Genomic DNA, 17,188 nt, shown 5'->3' with positions numbered 1-17,188 from the left:
TTTTTTTTGGAAAAAAGGAATAATTCAATTATATCTTCCTAATTTAGCTATACAGATTCTCAATGATTTAAGTGTATTTTATTTTATTTTATTTCATCGTGAAAATAGTTACTTTTTTAGATGTAAGAATGAGAATTTGTAACTACATTACTTTTTTATTCTTAAGTAATTTTTTTTTGAAAAATAATATAATACGCATTTGAATAAGCAATCTTAATATTTTAATAAATATTAAAAATTATTAAGTAAACTACATCAAAATAATTAAAATGTTTTAATGTAGTTATCGTTTTCATTTCAAGAATTTTTTTAAATAGGAAAAACTGCATAAAACTTATATTAATATTATGTAGTTTGAATAAGTTTAAAATTTAGGTCTACCAAACATATACCCATTTTATTATTTTATTCCTTGTTTTTGAAATCTTTTTATTTTCTAAAAATATTCTCGAAACCATCTCATTATTTAAAATATATCGTATTAATTAAAAAAATCGTAAAAAAAAGCGGCCCTAAGACAGGCCCATGAAAAAGTAGGCCCAAAACGATAGCCCAATAAGATCCAACCAATTCCTCACAACCCCCATACATTAAGCTTGAAAAACCCTAATTCCTTCTGTTGCAGACTCATTTTTCTCAAAGACGAAGAAGACGACGGCAGCTCGAGGCTCTTGCTCAGAGCAGTAGCAGCAGCAGAAACAAGAAGAAGAAGAAGAAGAAGAAGAGGAAGAAAATGGTGTCCGGTTCCGGTATCTGTGCGAAGCGCGTCGTGGTGGACGCAAGGCACCACATGTTGGGAAGGCTCGCTTCGATCGTCGCCAAGGAGCTTCTCAATGGCCAAAAGGTTGTGCTCGTCAGGTGCGAGGAGATCTGCATCTCCGGCGGATTGGTCCGCCAGAAGATGAAGTACATGAGGTTCTTGAGGAAGCGGATGAACACCAAGCCCTCCCATGGCCCCATTCACTTCCGTGCCCCCGCCAAGATCATCTGGCGTACCATTCGTGGGTACTGTCTTTTCTTCCTCTGATTTCGTTGCGATTTTTCGAATCCTCTTCGTTTCTGTTGGCGTCCTTTGTTTACTTGTTTGATTTGGGTTTTATAGGATGATTCCCCATAAGACTAAGCGTGGAGCTGCTGCTCTTGCCCGTTTGAAGGCGTACGAGGGTGTTCCTCCCCCGTATGATAAGATGAAGAGGATGGTCATTCCTGATGCTCTTAAGTAAGCAAGCTGTGTTTGAGAAGTTTATGGTTATGATGTTTCTTTTTGGTTCTAATTATGAGATTCTTGTATTCACAAATTGGTTCTGTTTCTTTGGGAATTCAGGGTCTTGAGGCTTCAAGCCGGCCATAAGTACTGCTTGTTGGGCAGACTTTCTTCGGAGGTTGGATGGAACCATTATGATACCATCAAGGTGAGAATGCCATGGATGACTATCTGTTTTTATTGAAATTAGTGAACTATGGCTCAATGGATTTCATTGTCAATATTGTTACGAGTTCAAACTGCTGTTTGGAGTGGAATTAAATTGTGGTTGGCTGATTTTAACCGTAAATGGCTGAAACTTATGATACTGTCTTTGTATCAATAAATGCTTATCATGCTCGTTGGGCGTCAAATGTTAACCCTTTTCAATGCCTTTCATTGATTTTATGTTCTCTTCTTATTGGTGATCCCCGACTCTGAATTTCAATTTATAGTCTTGGTTTTTTTTATGCAAGTTATATATATATATATACATTTGTTTAATTGTGTATGTATATTGCTTCCATTTTGCCCCCTCATGTGTAATCATTTTGCACCTATGAATAAAAGCATCTATCACTTGTTTATGTACCTGTTTATGCAAATATGAAAATGGGAAATCTTTGGAACTATTATTATGAAACACCTGTTATGATTAGATATAGTATCTGGATCTGGCGTGTATGCACCTCGCCCCAATTCAATCTAGCAATTCTAAACACTGGTTATTTTTCCCTGTTTGGAATGTGTACTGCTACTTTTTTTCTTTATTTCCTTTCCTTTCACTAGTAATGTGATTTCTTACATTTTGATAACTTATTCCAATGCAGGAACTTGAGAGGAAGAGAAAGGAGAGAGCTCAGGCTTCATATGAGAAAAAGAAGCAGTTAAATAAGCTAAGGATTAAAGCCGAGAAGGTTGCTGAGGAGAAGCTCGGTTCCCAACTTGAAGTTATTGCTCCTATCAAATACTAATTTGTGATTTGATCTCAGAAACAGGGATATTGGAGAATTGAGTTGCAGTTGAATTGTTTTTTTTTTTCAATTTTGATAATATTTATCTTTATTAGTAGACATAATACATCTTTGTATGCTACTAGAATCCTTCAGCTTAGTCAAGTTTTGGATACTTTTTGTTATATCAGTCTTATTCATGATGCCTGTTTGTTCCAAGAAAAACTTCACTTTTCTGCCTTGGATGTACACTTCCATTGTGTGTGAACTCTGCAGTTGCCTTCTCAATCTGAGGCTTGAAAAAAGGTATTTTCAAGTTTCTTCAAACCTTCATTTTTTGTTCATTGGATTTGTGTCTGGGCAAGCTATAAGATAAGATGCAGATTACCATTTTCAAATGTATTTATCTTTTCTACCTTGTTTTCATGTCTCCTCAGCTGCTCTGTTTAAGTCATTCATCAGTTGATAAATTTAAGGCTTTTTTGTTTTTCTTTTTGGAGAGTTTCAGATCAACCAGGGATCGGGATTCGAATTTTACGGATCTACGGCCTAAGTTTATTCGTTATGTTGAGGTTGGCAATTTTTTTTGTGGAATTGCAATCTAATTTAGGTAATACTGTATTAGGCATTTTATTATAATACATGATTAAAAGCTTGTATGCTTTTAGTTTCTTGTTCACTTGTGCCAGTTCTGAAGTTTTGGGAGATTGATAAGTAATCTCAAGAAAAATTATGAAAAATTTGTATCTGTATTGTGGAGATTGATAAGTAATCTCAAGAAAAATTAAATTGAATGCCTGTCTTGATGAGGTTGCTCTGAATGATGTTTCTTTTTGAATTTAGTAGTTGGAGGAATCTAATTCAGAATTTTGCCCCAAATATTTTAGGTGTTTGGTAATTTTTTTTTAAAGTTCTATTTGGTTTGTTATCTGTTTTCATTTTTATGTTAAAAAATAAAATTCTGGTAAATAATAAGAAGTGTCTTGTTTCTACCTGTAAAAAAAAGTGTCTTATTTCTGAAAAGAATTTGTCAAGAAAAATATATAGTTTAAACATCTTTGTTGACATTTAATTATTTTTTAGGTTAAATTACAAAAGTTATTCAAAATTTTCAACTTTTTGAATAAACATGTTTTTATATTTTACAAAAGTTGGCATTGGAATATGAGAATATGAGAATAGCGATTGGTATCCACCATTTTGTTTGAAGTAGGAGATTCAAACTCTCCCCCAATTTGTTATACTTAAAATAAAAATAATAATAACAACAAACACATTTATTAGGGATGATACTTTTCTCATGGATATCCATCCTAAATGGGATCCCCGTTTAAGCTTCTTGAGTGTAAATGTGAGACATTTTGTTCTTGTCAACAAAATGGAGATGGGAATGGAACTTAACATATGCCATCTCATTTTGTCCTTGTTGACCGAGTTGCAAGAACGAGTTTCTTGGAAGGATTTTGAAGAACTGGCTATTTTCTTCTGGGCTGCGGGGTGCCTCTTTTCCCGACCATTCTGACCCCTGGGTGATTAATTTAGACATTTTGACCACTTTCTAAATCAATAGGGTGCCTCTTCGGAGGGCTGTTTTAGAAACTTATTTACATAAATGTCTAAATTTCTATAAATTTACACTTTTAGATTTCTGCAGTAGGATTTTCATTTAATTCCGAATTTACCCCTATTGATTGCATTTTCATTTATTAATGGATTTGGATTTTTTGAAATATAAAATTGTTATTTCCATAAATTAATATCAAAATCATTTAATAAATGTGGCCCCATAGATATTATCTCAATTTAAATTCCTTAATTCTCCCCCCAAATCCCTCAAAAATGATTTTTTTCATCTCTCCTCCATTGTTTCCGTTCTCTTCTCCAAATCCCTCGATTTTCTTTTCTTCGTTTTTTTCTTCTGTTTTTTCTTCCGTTTTTCATCTCTCCTCCATTGTTTCCGTTTTCTTCTTCGTTCACTACCCAACAAAACATCTTTGTCGTCTGCTACGGTGCTACGAACACTTTCCCTTCGATTTCTGATATGTTGCACGGTGCTACAATGTTTCAAAATGGTAATCTAAATTTTCTGCACTCCTCTCACATTCGCACTTGTTCCAAAAAAAAAAAAAAACATAGTACGCTACACGTCACTCATCATTCAAAACATGAATTCTGGTTTTTCCACCGTCATTCACGCCTCCAGCAATTACATGTTTTTATTATTTCTTATGATTACAGGTTAATATCACAGTTTTTTCCACTGTCACATTATTTCTGCACTTCCTATTACTATCTTGTTTTAAATTACATTTTAGCTATTCATATTTATGGGTATAAATTATGTTCATGTTGTTTTGTTATTATAAGATAGGGATTAGTACATACATGGGTATATAATATATTTGTACTATTGAAATATACTATCAATTACGTATAAACATCTATTAAGTAGTATATAATTTATACCCATGTAATGTACTTTTATAAATGTCATGTAGGTAGCACTTTTATTACTTCTTCTTCTTTCCTTTTGTTTTGGTAGCCCTTTGCACTTGACCATGTTAATGTAATTCAACTAATATATATCCACCTAAAACATGTAAAATAGTAAATGCTCATTACATGACAAACAATCCAAGCTGAAAGCCAATATGAAGTTCTAAAAGACATGGTATAAAGTATAACATATTGAGTATATAATATATCTGATATAACATAGACTAAACCTTATGCGATATAAAATTTATCCATATGTATTGATGTAAATCATTAACGGTATATATCCAATATATTTTTAACTTTAAATCACCATCCGTATATATCGAGATACATAAATCTTGAGATATAATATATATCCTTATCTAAATACTATATATCACCATACATACGTTACTCAGAACAAACAAGTAAAGAAAAATATACTCGTATATACCAATTTAATACTGAAAGTCCTCTGTAAACTAGAGATATATTATATATCCTATTATATTTTCCATGGAAATTGTTTCACCGGTATATATGGAGATACTTTTATGTAGATATATATTATATATCCTAATCTGTATCACTATATTATATAAACTCAAATATACACTGTTATAAATGATAATAGCAGATACATTGAGATACCAGAAGCCAGAGAGCAACAGATTCTGTCAAAAAATGAAACCTAATTTTAGAATATACAATAAGAACTATATCTCCAATGTTCTGTACAAAATTGAAACCTAAATATAATATAAAATACGGTATAAGTGGACATAACGAGCTGGATTGATCATGTGATGGAGGAAGAAGATGAAATTAGAACTTACAGTGTAATGGGTCGACGTAGCCGCTAGAGACAAAGGAAGCGTGACGATGTTGCCCTCTGAAATGCGACGGAGCCCGCCGGAGATATTTTCTGCAGAGAACGGAGAAGCACCCGCCGGAGATATCTCTTCAGAAACGCGACCGGAAGCTTAATGATGGAGAAAAGGTTTTGTCGCAGCGGTGAAGAAGGAGAAAACAACGGAGATGAAGAGGTTACGAAATCGTGGGTTTCTAAAAATCCCAATTTTTGAATTTTGAATTTGCTTAATTTTAGGGATTTCATATATCTTAATAAATATTTATCAATTTCATATTTTATTAATTATTTAATATTGAGATGGATATATTAGTAATTTCTATTATGGGTACCATCTATTTTGGGAATTATGTTAGACAAAAGTGTAAATTCTAGTACTTTAAATCCTTTTATGTAATTAGGTCTGCTAAATAGATCATCTATGTACTAATCCCTTAATTATTTATAAACATATCAGCGGACCATTTTGACCCTCGGTTGACATTGCTGAGGCAATTGCTATCAACGACTGCCTGCGTTTGGTGATTGAGATGGGCTTTCGTCTTATTCAGGTTGAGATGGAGTCCCTCTGGCGTTTTAGATCTCTCGGAGGTGGGTTTGCTACTTATGGGTGTGCGTGACCAGTCCCCTTCTTCGGGCTCTATCTCCTTTAGTTTTACACTTTGCGAGGGACATGGTGCCACGCATCAGCTGGCCCGCATTGCTCTTACCAAGCGTTTGCACCATGTGTGAATCGAAGAAGTTCCTGCATTTGTGTTTAGGATTGTTCTTTAGTTTGTTTGGTTTTGTTTCTTTTAGATAAAAAAAAAAAAGAAAAAAACAAATTTACCATGAAGAATTTGTTTTTAATTTAGAATTAAAAAAAATATTTATATACATAAATAAGCGAGGAATAATTTCCTACATTGAATTGATATTCGCAAGGAATCTGTATTCCCATAACACTTTTGGTAATAAAACGAAACAATGTCTTAATATCTAATTTGGAAGTCAGTATAGTTCAACCGGTCAATATCATCATCTATTAAATGGTCGGTAGTTTGAGTCCTCAAGCTCGTATTTTGAACCAAAAAATAATCTAATTTAGGATTTTTCTTTTTTAATTTTATAACAAACTTGGGTGGCTACATGAGAAGAATTTTGAAGGGTTTTATTGATTTATTGATTTATTTATTAAGAATGATTTTGAAGTTGAATTGAACTCTAACGGGACCGAATTTCAACAGCTTCAATCGAACTTGATTTGCTGCTTCAGTTATAAATTATTTAATTTTACAATAACATATCACAATAAATTATTTGTTAATATTAATACATAGATTAATTAGATTAATAAATGTAAATTAATGAGCCAATTGGGAGAACTGGTTCAGTTAAATTGGCAGTTCAAGTGATAGCTATAAACTCTTTAAATTTAGAATTGAATTCTTGGTTTTATTATGTTGCACTGTTTCACCTCCCACTATCAATGTTTTCTTTCTTTTAATTAGGACATAATTAGTCTTATAAAAAAAGTTTGGTAAATGTAATAAGTTTATACTTAATTATTTGAGGTATTTACCTAAAAGATTTTAAAAAATATGTATTTCCAAATATGATAGAAATGTTGAAATTTTACAAAAATAATATAATCCAATTCAAATACAAATTTAGATGTAATGTAAACAAAATAAGAAAGGCCACACTAAGGTTGTATTCGGAAAAAAAAAGAAGAAGGAAATATTGTAACATTTTAAAAAATATATACTTAAAAGATTTAGAGAAACTCACTCTTTTTATGTATTTTAAAAACTCTCACATTTTTTTTTTCCAAATATAGTCTAAGAGCGACTTTTCTTAGAGTATTTTATATTATATTATTTAAGTTGATTTTATATTACTTTCCATACCATCACCTTTTTCTTTTTAAGAAAATATTTTTCCCTTTACAACTTCTTGTGTATTAATGGTTGTAAAAACTAACAAACTAATTCAATTACTTTTTCCGTTTTTAATAATAAAAATTCTCATTTTGATTCCAACACCTAATTTTTAATTATAATTAATGTGTATATTTCAATATTTAACTAATTTCTTTTCACTGAAGAAGATTTATTGATATTTTAATTGAATATATACGCCTTAATCAGATTTATTATTATTATTATTAGTACCAATGTGTCTATATTCTGTGTGAATATTTAATTAAATTTTTTCGACAAAGGAAAGACGAATAAAAATTTATTTAGTTAATTAAGGAAATTCATATTCCTGTGTTGGGAAGAAGTTAAAACATTCGAATCTAAACTTGTTTAGGGTTTTTAAATTTAATTTTAATGATGGTCGTTTTTGGGCCCTCTGATCTTTTCTTTTTCTTTCTATTTTCTCGAGAAACAAACAACGACAAGAAAAATATTTTTCCAGAAAAAAAAAAAATTCTGTCGCATTTCTTATATAACTCCCCTTCTATTGCATTTTTTCAATTTCAGAACCCCTAATGAATAAGATTATTTTTCCATGTTTTCAAAAAAAAAAAAAAATTCCAAGTCAGAATAAGGAGATCAAATGGCATTAATTAAAATATTTTCTTCTAATTCTTCCTTTACGGAAATTTTTAATAAACAAAAAAACTAATTTCCATGTATTCTCTCATATTTGTCTAGATTTTGTTTCTGCATGGGCAGTTCTTCCTTTGCTGATTTTCTACCGAAAAATATTGCAAACACAATCTTCGGTATTTAATATATATACATATATATATATATTTTAGTAGATCGAACTCACAGCCTATTGATTGAAAATATATGCCAAATATCAAGCTATGCTTGTTTTGGCCAGTATTTAATATTTTGATCATTTTTTTAGAATATAATATTACATTTTGTAGGAGCGAGAATTCAAAATTTCGATTTTTTTTTATTAGAACAATATTTAACCCATAAAGAAGGTTATTTTCCTATCTTTAACCGTTGTACTATATTTAAGTTAAGACCAAAATACGCCAATATGGACAATAACTCAATTAGTTAAGGTATATATATACTATCGGCCACAAACTTATAGTTTCAGATCTCCACCCATTGTAGTGAAACAAAAAGGTTAAAAAGACCAAAATATGTGATCAAGACATTTAATATTTTATGATAAAAAAATATAACATATCCCATTTACCTTATAAATGGGAGAATTTAGAGATTTTAACTTGCGACTTATATGCTCATGCTCGATGTGAGTTTAACAGCTACTCATCTATTCTCAAACTAAAAATTCTCTTCTCAAAGTATTTGTAAAGTATTTGTAGTACTCGTAATTCAAACCCGCCATCTTATGGCTAAATATATATCTTAACTAGTTGAGCTAAACGCGCACCCCACCATTGTCATTTAGTTAATCATTTTCATACCTTTTAAACATTAAACATACAATAACAGTTCTAAAAACAATAATAAATTATTGGTAACCTATATTTATTTAATTTTTTCTCTTTTAAAAAAAATAAATTTGAAAAGGAAAAAAAAAACTCTCTTTTAATAAATGCAAAACATAATCGTTACCGATCCATCCTAATGAACTTAAATCACTCCCAATTAATTACTAATATTCCATTCATGAAAAAACCTTTGACCTTCCCACTTTGCCAATCCATTAAGGAAAAAAACCCATTTCCATAAAAGTAAACGTATATATACACACACACACATACAGGAGTTACACTCCATTAAACCAAAAAAAAAAAAACCCATTTCTTCTTCTTCTTTAAAGCTTCGAAATTTGCAGAGATTTGTACGCAAAAAAAAATGTGGATTTTTGTTCGAGGGATTTGTGCATTGAGCATTGGAATAGCGATAATATTTGGGAGAGGAACAGAAGCTCAGTCTTATCGATCTGTGGGGGAGAAGAAGGTGGCATGGCGGACTGTGGTGGTGGACCAGAGCGGCCATGGAAATTTCTCCACTATTCAAGCCGCCATTGATGATGTTCCTTCAAACAATAGGTTTTGGGTCTCCATTTTAGTCAAGGCTGGAGTTTACAGGTTCTTTTTTCTTCCCTTTTTTGATACCTCACTTTCGTTTTTTTTTTTACGTTCTAGCTGTTTTTGTGTGAATAGTCGTTGAGTTTTGAATATGAGGCTCGGTTTGATAATCATTTTGATGTTGGTTTTCTGCTTATGAAAATTGAAGGGGTAGACACTACTTTCTCTGATCACTGGGCGGAGTTTAAAATTTTAACGGTCTAACTGTTTTTATATGAATAGTTAAGTTTTGAATATAAGACTCCATTTGATAATATTTTGATTTTGGTGTTCTGTTTATGAAAATTTAAAATTTTACATTGTTCTTGTATGAATAGTTAAATTTTGAATATGAGACTCCGTTCGGTAATATTTTGATTTTGGTTTTGAAAATTAAGGTGGTAGGCACTAATTATTTCATCTATTTGCCTCTGCCTTTTGGAATTGGTTTCAAAATCTAACCAAAATTTTGAAAATAGTTTTCTTAAAATTTATTTTTGGGAAAGACCCAAAACATATTAAAGAAATTGTGACCAAACAGAGTAGAAAATTGATTTGGATGATTTTATTCAATTTAGGTATCAATTTTTGCCGAAAATGGAGCTAAATTGATTTATTTACTCCCTATTTTCTCCCCTTAATCATATTTAGCCTCGCCATTTCATTTATAATTACTCTCTTGAAAATTCAAAACTTTTGTACTTCAAAAGATTGAACTTAAAGTAATTAAATACCTAGTAATTTACAAATTACCCCATAAATAATAAAACATTTTTACAGTTAATATTCTACAAGTTTCATTGTCAACCAATTCTAGTAGGGTCAGGTGGTTGGTCCGTGATTAGTCGATGTACATACAAGCTAATTCAGACACACGGATAAAATAAAGGTATTATTGAAAATCAAATGGATAATATTATTGACCATGTGTTTTTTTCCTTGGCATTTGTGATATATTTTAGAGAGAAGGTGACAATCCCATATGATAAGCCATATATAATTCTGAAGGGACAAGGGAAGAGAAGAACAAGAGTTGTTTGGGATGACCATCTCAATATTGCTCAAAGCCCTACTTTCACTTCTTCTGCTGATAATATTGTTGTCAAATGTATAAGTTTTGAGGTATGTCAAAAATGCATCAAAACCATATCCCTAAACAAATCTAGGGTTTTTCTAGCTCTCGATCGGTCCCCTTTGATAACCCATTTTGATTTTTGTTGTTCTTTGCACGTTTCATTTTTCAAAAAGCAAATTGAAGCTGTTGATAAACTCGTTCGAGTTTTAACCTTTTAAGTTTTTCTTTTTCGATGAGTTTGTGTTAGACTTGTTTACTAACATTGTTGTTTCATATCTAATCTATTTTCAAATTTGCTTTTTAAAATCATAACCAAAATTTAAAACTAAAAGTTTAATAACTGAGTGGTTTTCCAAAAACCCATTTATTGATTTTGAAAATTGGACTAAAATTTCTAAGGTGTAGAAAAATATGTATTTTCTTTAAGCTAAAACTAAAAAAAAAAAAAAAAGAACCCCACTTATCATTTGTTCTTAGGAAATTAATCTTAAAAATTGTGAACAGCATTAAATTGATGTTATGAAAGTAAGATTAAAGCAATTTTTTAATAACAAAAAGTAATTTTCGAGTTGTTCTCGATCATATTATTTCGAGGGTAAATTATTTTATTTTATTTTATTCAACTTTCGTTATAGTTTGAAAATAATTTTCCAAACAAACCCTTCTTAGTTTCTCTTCTTTTTTATTTATTCTTAGGAATTAAGTTATTTTCTTCCGTTTTATTTTATTATTTTATTTTATTTTTGGGTTTCAGAATTCATATAATGATCCATGGAACAATGGAAACCCAAGGGTTCCAGCAGTAGCAGCGATGGTGACAGGCGACAAGTCGTCTTTCTATAAATGTGGTTTCTATGGCTTACAAGACACCTTATGGGATGCCCTTGGACGACACTACTTCCATCGTTGCACTATCCAAGGAGCTGTCGACTTTATTTTTGGAACTGCCCAATCCATTTATGAGGTACATATATGATCAATATATAATTTCACATTTCTATTATTGCAATTCTATCAAACTCAAATGATCCGATAGAGACTAGATTTTATCTTGTTTTCCTTTGAATTAGTTACGAATAGGGCAACAACGTCCCCAGAAAAAGAAGTTGGCTTATTAAATTAATACAATAAGAAAGAGCTCCTCGATCAAAGGAAGCACGAGTTTTTGGCATCTAGTATCATTTTTTATTAGTAGTGTCATGATCAGGGCTGTAGTACTGATTATGCATAGGACTGCTACGGTGAAAAGACAAAATGTATTCCAATAAAATGCTATTGATTTCAGGAGGACGTCTTTGTGAAAAAGATATATATCACTACCTTTTAGGTCCTTGATTCGTTTTACCGTAGAAGCTAACGATAGATAATAACTCCCCTCAAAATACAAACTTATTACAACTTCTCATTCATTTGAGTAACATTATTTCAGTAAATAGAAGAATCGTGAATAGGGAACTATACTAGGAACCCCACCTAATTTTATTGTATAATTTTTGGGCTCCATGACGATTGGATCATGCAAACGTCAGCTATTGGCCGATCTAAATAAATTTTGTTGGTTTTGGTCAACTCAGCTCGATTTTTTATGAGTTAAATTCAAACTAAACCGAACTAACTCATTTTGTGTGACGTTTGGTTGTAGGGATGTACAATATCAGTAGTCGGAGAAGCGCTCCCACCAAGAATCACAGGATTTATAACAGCACAAGGAAGAACAGACCCAAATGATGGAAATGGGTTTGTTTTCAAAGATTGTAAAGTGGTTGGGAGTGGCTCAACCTTCTTGGGGAGGCCATGGAGAGGCTACTCAAGAGTCATCTTCTACAACTCTAACTTCTCCAACATCATAAACCCTAATGGTTGGGATCCTTGGCGTTTTGCTGGCCAAGAGTAAGATATTTCATCCATCTATCTAATTTTTTTTTTGTCATTTTTCATTTGTCTATTTCTATATATATTTCTTTCATGTTTGGTTTAAATACTATTTTAGTTCGTGTATTTTAGATTTTGGTTCTTCTACTTTCAAAATGTTCCTATACTTTCAACATTTATTTATTTTAGTTCGTATTTCTAAAGTGTTCATTTTTGTTCTGTAGGCTTTTAAAAGCAATCAATTTGGTCACTTCATTTTTATTTCATTTTTCAATTATAATTTTAGTATATTGACATTTCACTCACAAAATTTTCTTGTGTGTAAAATCTGTTTGGTCACTCTTTAAAAGTACAGAGATCAAAATGAATCTTTTAAAAATATTAAAGACTAAAATGAACAAAACTTGAAACTATAGGATCAGTGGACATTTTAAAAGTAAGCAGAGACCCAAATGAACCAAAGCTAAAAGAACGATGGACTAAAATAATATTTAAATCTTATTATTTCTTTACTTCTTTTCTTCATTTCACCATTAAATTTGCTTGTTTTTTTAATATATATTTCCATTTGAAAATGGGGAAACTTGAAAAGATTGATTGGTACTTGGGGGTGGGTTTTGGAGTTGGTAAGCACTTAGGTCTAAAGAAAAAAAGAGGGTTTTGTTTCTTTTGTTGGCTTTTGGTGTTGGATTCAAAATTTCAATCATGGATTTTGGATTTATTCTATTGGTTTGATTTATGATTTCTTCTTTTTGTTTTTCTAATTTAAAAGATTATGTTTGTTTGCTCGGAATTTTTTTTTTCATATTTTTAAAAACATTTGAAATTCGTAGTCAATTTTTGAAAATTAAAACAAGTTTTTTCAAAACTACTTTTTTTTAGTTTTCAAAATTTAACTTAAAATTTGAACAGATTTAGATGAAGGAAGTGTTTATCACCCTGATATTAAAACATAAATATAAAATAAAATGGTTATGAAAAAAATAACTTTTGAAAAATAAGTTTTTGATTTTTTAAAGGCAGTGATAATTCAAACAAAATATAAAGCTATAATCATTTTATTTTCTATAAGTTTGTAAACTAGTTTCCACCAAGCTTTTTCTTTTTTCTACTTTTTAAAAACGTTTTAAAAAATCTAAGCCAAAATTTTTAAAATTATTTTTATTTTTTTTAATTTAGTTAAGAATTAAATGTCTTCTTAAGAAAAATAGGAATTATTTTATTCTGTTACTCGTTTAAGAAAAAAAATTACCAATTGTGTAGTTTTATTTATTTATTATTATTATTATTTTTTTGGTGTGGAGTAGAGAATTATTTTAAAATGTTACTACATTTGAAAAATAAATAAATTATAAAACACAAATTATTTAGCTCCTCCTGATGAATAATTTCTTGAAAATCCAGGGGCCAATTGACCTACGCAGAATATGGCTGCTACGGACCAGGTTCCGACATGTCGCACCGCGTGAAATGGGAAAAGAAGCTCAGTTCGGAGGAAATACGACAACTAACCAGCATGAGTTTTGTCGACACTGAAGGCTGGCTCCAAAACCAACCTTCCTAATTTTTTTTTTAAACAGCTTTCAAATACTCTTAATTTTAATTTTAATAGTAAAAATTATTACTAATCATGAAAATTTAAACTCTTAACAAATAATTTCCCCCATGTAGGCTTGAACTTTTTTGTTTAATTAAATTATAAAAATCATTGAGTATTAATTACATAAATCATTGTTTTTTTTCCAGTAAAATGTAACAATCATTGGTTACTAATGAATCTTATTCAATAAATGATTATATAATATTTTAGTGGTATACAAATTATGCAATTTTCTTATTAGGAGTCCTAAAGAAAAAAATTTTAGATACATATTATGTGAGTAGAGAAATTTGAAACTTTTTAATTATATAAAGTAATAATTTTGTCATTTCTTGAATCAAATTTACCATTAAAATGATTTTTTATGAAGTTTAGTCTTTTTTGTACATTATATCTGTTTTGGTCGGTGTATTTTTATAAAGTAACTATTTTAATCTCAATTTTATTTTGTTCTCATTTCTTTTTATCATAATTTTAACATGATGTACGCTCCATTTACTAAATTTTTTTGAATATAGCCGTAAATTTGTATTAAAGAGGCCCATATTATATTATATCTAAAATTTGTGTTAAAATTTTGCGAATAAAAAATAAAATGCCACTTTTTAAAAGTGACTTTTTGCAATGTAAAAAAAAAGGACTTTTTGAAATTGTAGGGACTAAAATGGATCGAAGTTAGAAATACAGGTAATAAAATAAATGTTTTAAAACTAGATTGATTAAAATAAACTACCTGCTCAAGGCTCCAAGGCTCATGACCTAAGCTTTAATGTCGAGGAATTATAGCGTTGTTGTCTTCACTTTTCTAGACTTTTTGAATACTGTTGTGAAAAGTGACTTTTCTCGACTTTTTTTCAAAAAAACGTCAAAAGTAACCTTTTTTAACACACTTTACCTAACGTTTGTCCCAACGCAAATATTTCATGGGAAAAAGTTAATCCCAACGTTTTATGGTTTTCCCGACGTTTTGAAGCATTGAAGAAAACCGAGTAACAAAATAAACTACCTACTCAAGACTACAAGGCTCGTGACCTAAGTTTTAATGTCAAAATAGTATTTAAACATTATTATAATTGTATAAAAGAGAAAGAGGATGGGTTATAATAAATACAAAAATATTTATTACAAAACAAGAAGAAAAATGATATGGTGGGCTAATTAGTCCTCATTCCCATTCACATTTTCACAATTTTATTTACTTTCACATTTTCCTCAGAGAATAAAAGTTGAATAATTATTTAGACATAGACTTGGTCTCATATTTGTCATCTTATAATATACTCCAGCTATCATCAAAATAAAATTAAATAAAAAAAAGAGTCAAAATTTTCCTTTTTTTTTTCTGACATCAGTCAAAATTTATCTTTATTTATAGTTAATATTGATTAATAAGAGACGGCCCTTAGGTTTTTCTTCTCTTTTTAACAGATCTTATAGATTATTCCATACCTTTTAATGACTTAATAGTTAATCTTCACTTTTTTTTTTAGATATCAAAATTACAAGATTTTCTTTAAATAAATTTATGTAATTGATAGGTGTCTTGACGGCTGAACTACGCTCCTCTAGTATGTTCGTCCATAATTTATATTCTATTATCAACAGCAAAATTTTAAAATTTAATGATAACTTTTTAAAGTTAAAAATTAATTTAGAGATTAAAATATATGTGATCATCGATTCAACGTCCGTGGTAGGTGTAGGAGCTGGAACTTTAGATAAAAAGATTAGAACTACTTTTTTTTAATATTTATTCATAGTTTAAAATTCTTGTTCAATTTTTTGTTTAGATTATACAATATTAAAAAAAAAAACTAAAAGTTATTACTTAAAACTAACTTTTTTTCTTTTCTTTTTTTTTTCCTTACATTTTTCCATCCATCATTCTCTTTTAAGATAAAATTTTCATTGTCAACTTTAATATAAGTCACGAGTTAAGGCATCTATTGTGACCAAGAGGTAGTTCGAATTTTCACTCCAAGTAAAATTTTTATTAATATGTCAACATTTTCATTTGTCCCTGAATGGATATGGTATCAAAATAAAACATAAAAAAATATCAACGTAATATCACCCGGTACCAACGTAGATATAATATTAATATTAATAATTTATAATAGAAGTTCTATTTTTATAATTTTTCAAAAAAGTTTCCATCACATCATTTATAGCATTGGTTCTCCCACCAAAAATTCGTATCAAGAAAAAAGAAAAAAAAATTCACTATAGATGCCGCCAAAAACCTAACCGTATCTGAATTCGTCATTTTTCTTTTTGACAAGAGCAGCAAAAGATCTCTAAAATTTGACAATTTACCCTCCCAGATTTGAAATCGATTGTGGTTCAGCCAATTTCACGCTTCTTTGATTAAGTTCGGTAATCGGTGGCAACTTTTGAAGAAATCAAAATCGATGATATACAATTCGGCCGGAGATGGTTTTGATCGTTGAAATTGAAAGGACATCCAAAAAGGTTGCGACTTTTCCATTTCCGTTGTTTTCATCTCTGTGGCGCATCCCAAGCGAAAGACGTCAGCAGTTTCCCCTTTCTTTGCTTTTACGGTTTCTGATTCTCTCTCTAATTTCGTTTTCTCTCTCTTTTCAGCCGTCAATCGCCATGGAAGATTCATCGGGCGGCAGACTTTTCTTGTACTTCCACTTTCTGGCATTTTGTGCGGTTTTGAGTAAATTTTCTGACCCGGAAAACTATTGATTCGCTTGCATTTTGATTCTCTGCATGTGCCATTGCTATGAACTCGTGTGGAACAATATATTCGTGTTTTCTTTTCAATTCCCAATGCTGAAACCTGATTGTTTTCTGAATTGTTTGAGTGGAATTGTTGGGTTCCTTCTGAAACAACACAAGAAAATGGGATTTTAACTAAAATGTGGAAGGCCAAATTCTGATATTAGGACTTTGCACTCCGCGTGTTTGATGAAATGCCTGTGTGGCAATCATGCGAGTTTAAAAGGCAGAGCATCATCTTATTAATTCTGTTGCCATCATTTATTAACAATTATTGTTCTTTATGGATGTTCTTTGCTTTTTAACTGCACTTCTAATGATTACATTGGAAAATTCTAGGAGTCTAAGGCTGTGGACGTA

At 30.4% G+C, this 17,188-nt stretch overlaps 2 protein-coding genes across 2 annotated transcripts; both read left to right on the top strand.

Moving 5' to 3' along the window:
- Nucleotides 1-605: 605 nt before the first annotated feature.
- Nucleotides 606-2,381, top strand: LOC111009887 (large ribosomal subunit protein uL13w). Its single transcript, XM_022283119.2, has 4 exons — nt 606-1,005; nt 1,103-1,219; nt 1,325-1,412; nt 2,074-2,381. Exons 1-4 carry the CDS (start codon nt 734-736, stop codon nt 2,215-2,217), a joined length of 621 nt encoding a protein of 206 aa, XP_022138811.1. The 5' UTR covers nt 606-733; the 3' UTR covers nt 2,218-2,381.
- A 6,940-nt stretch (nt 2,382-9,321) lies between these two features.
- On the top strand, nt 9,322-14,047 carry LOC111009749 (Pectin lyase-like superfamily protein). Its single transcript, XM_022282941.1, has 5 exons — nt 9,322-9,557; nt 10,499-10,658; nt 11,366-11,575; nt 12,254-12,501; nt 13,888-14,047. The coding sequence occupies exons 1-5, from the start codon at nt 9,322-9,324 to the stop codon at nt 14,045-14,047; spliced, it is 1,014 nt and encodes a 337-aa protein (XP_022138633.1).
- Nucleotides 14,048-17,188: the final 3,141 nt, after the last annotated feature.

The sequence above is a fragment of the Momordica charantia genome, assembly GCF_013281855.1.
Source record: "Momordica charantia cultivar OHB3-1 chromosome 7 unlocalized genomic scaffold, Mcharantia_2.0 BLBB01000007.1, whole genome shotgun sequence".
Classification (NCBI taxonomy): Eukaryota; Viridiplantae; Streptophyta; class Magnoliopsida; order Cucurbitales; family Cucurbitaceae; genus Momordica; species Momordica charantia.
This window is presented reverse-complemented; position numbering and strand designations above follow the sequence as displayed.

Coding starts and splice junctions, on each gene's coding strand:
- LOC111009887 (XM_022283119.2), top strand. CDS start 734: ATGGTGTCCGGTTCCGGTATCTGTGCGAAGCGCGTCGTGGTGGACGCA. Junction 1,006..1,102: donor ATCTGGCGTACCATTCGTGG/GTACTGTCTTTT, acceptor TGGGTTTTATAG/GATGATTCCCCATAAGACTA. Junction 1,413..2,073: donor ACCATTATGATACCATCAAG/GTGAGAATGCCA, acceptor ATTCCAATGCAG/GAACTTGAGAGGAAGAGAAA.
- LOC111009749 (XM_022282941.1), top strand. CDS start 9,322: ATGTGGATTTTTGTTCGAGGGATTTGTGCATTGAGCATTGGAATAGCG. Junction 9,558..10,498: donor GTCAAGGCTGGAGTTTACAG/GTTCTTTTTTCT, acceptor GATATATTTTAG/AGAGAAGGTGACAATCCCAT. Junction 12,502..13,887: donor TGGCGTTTTGCTGGCCAAGA/GTAAGATATTTC, acceptor TTGAAAATCCAG/GGGCCAATTGACCTACGCAG.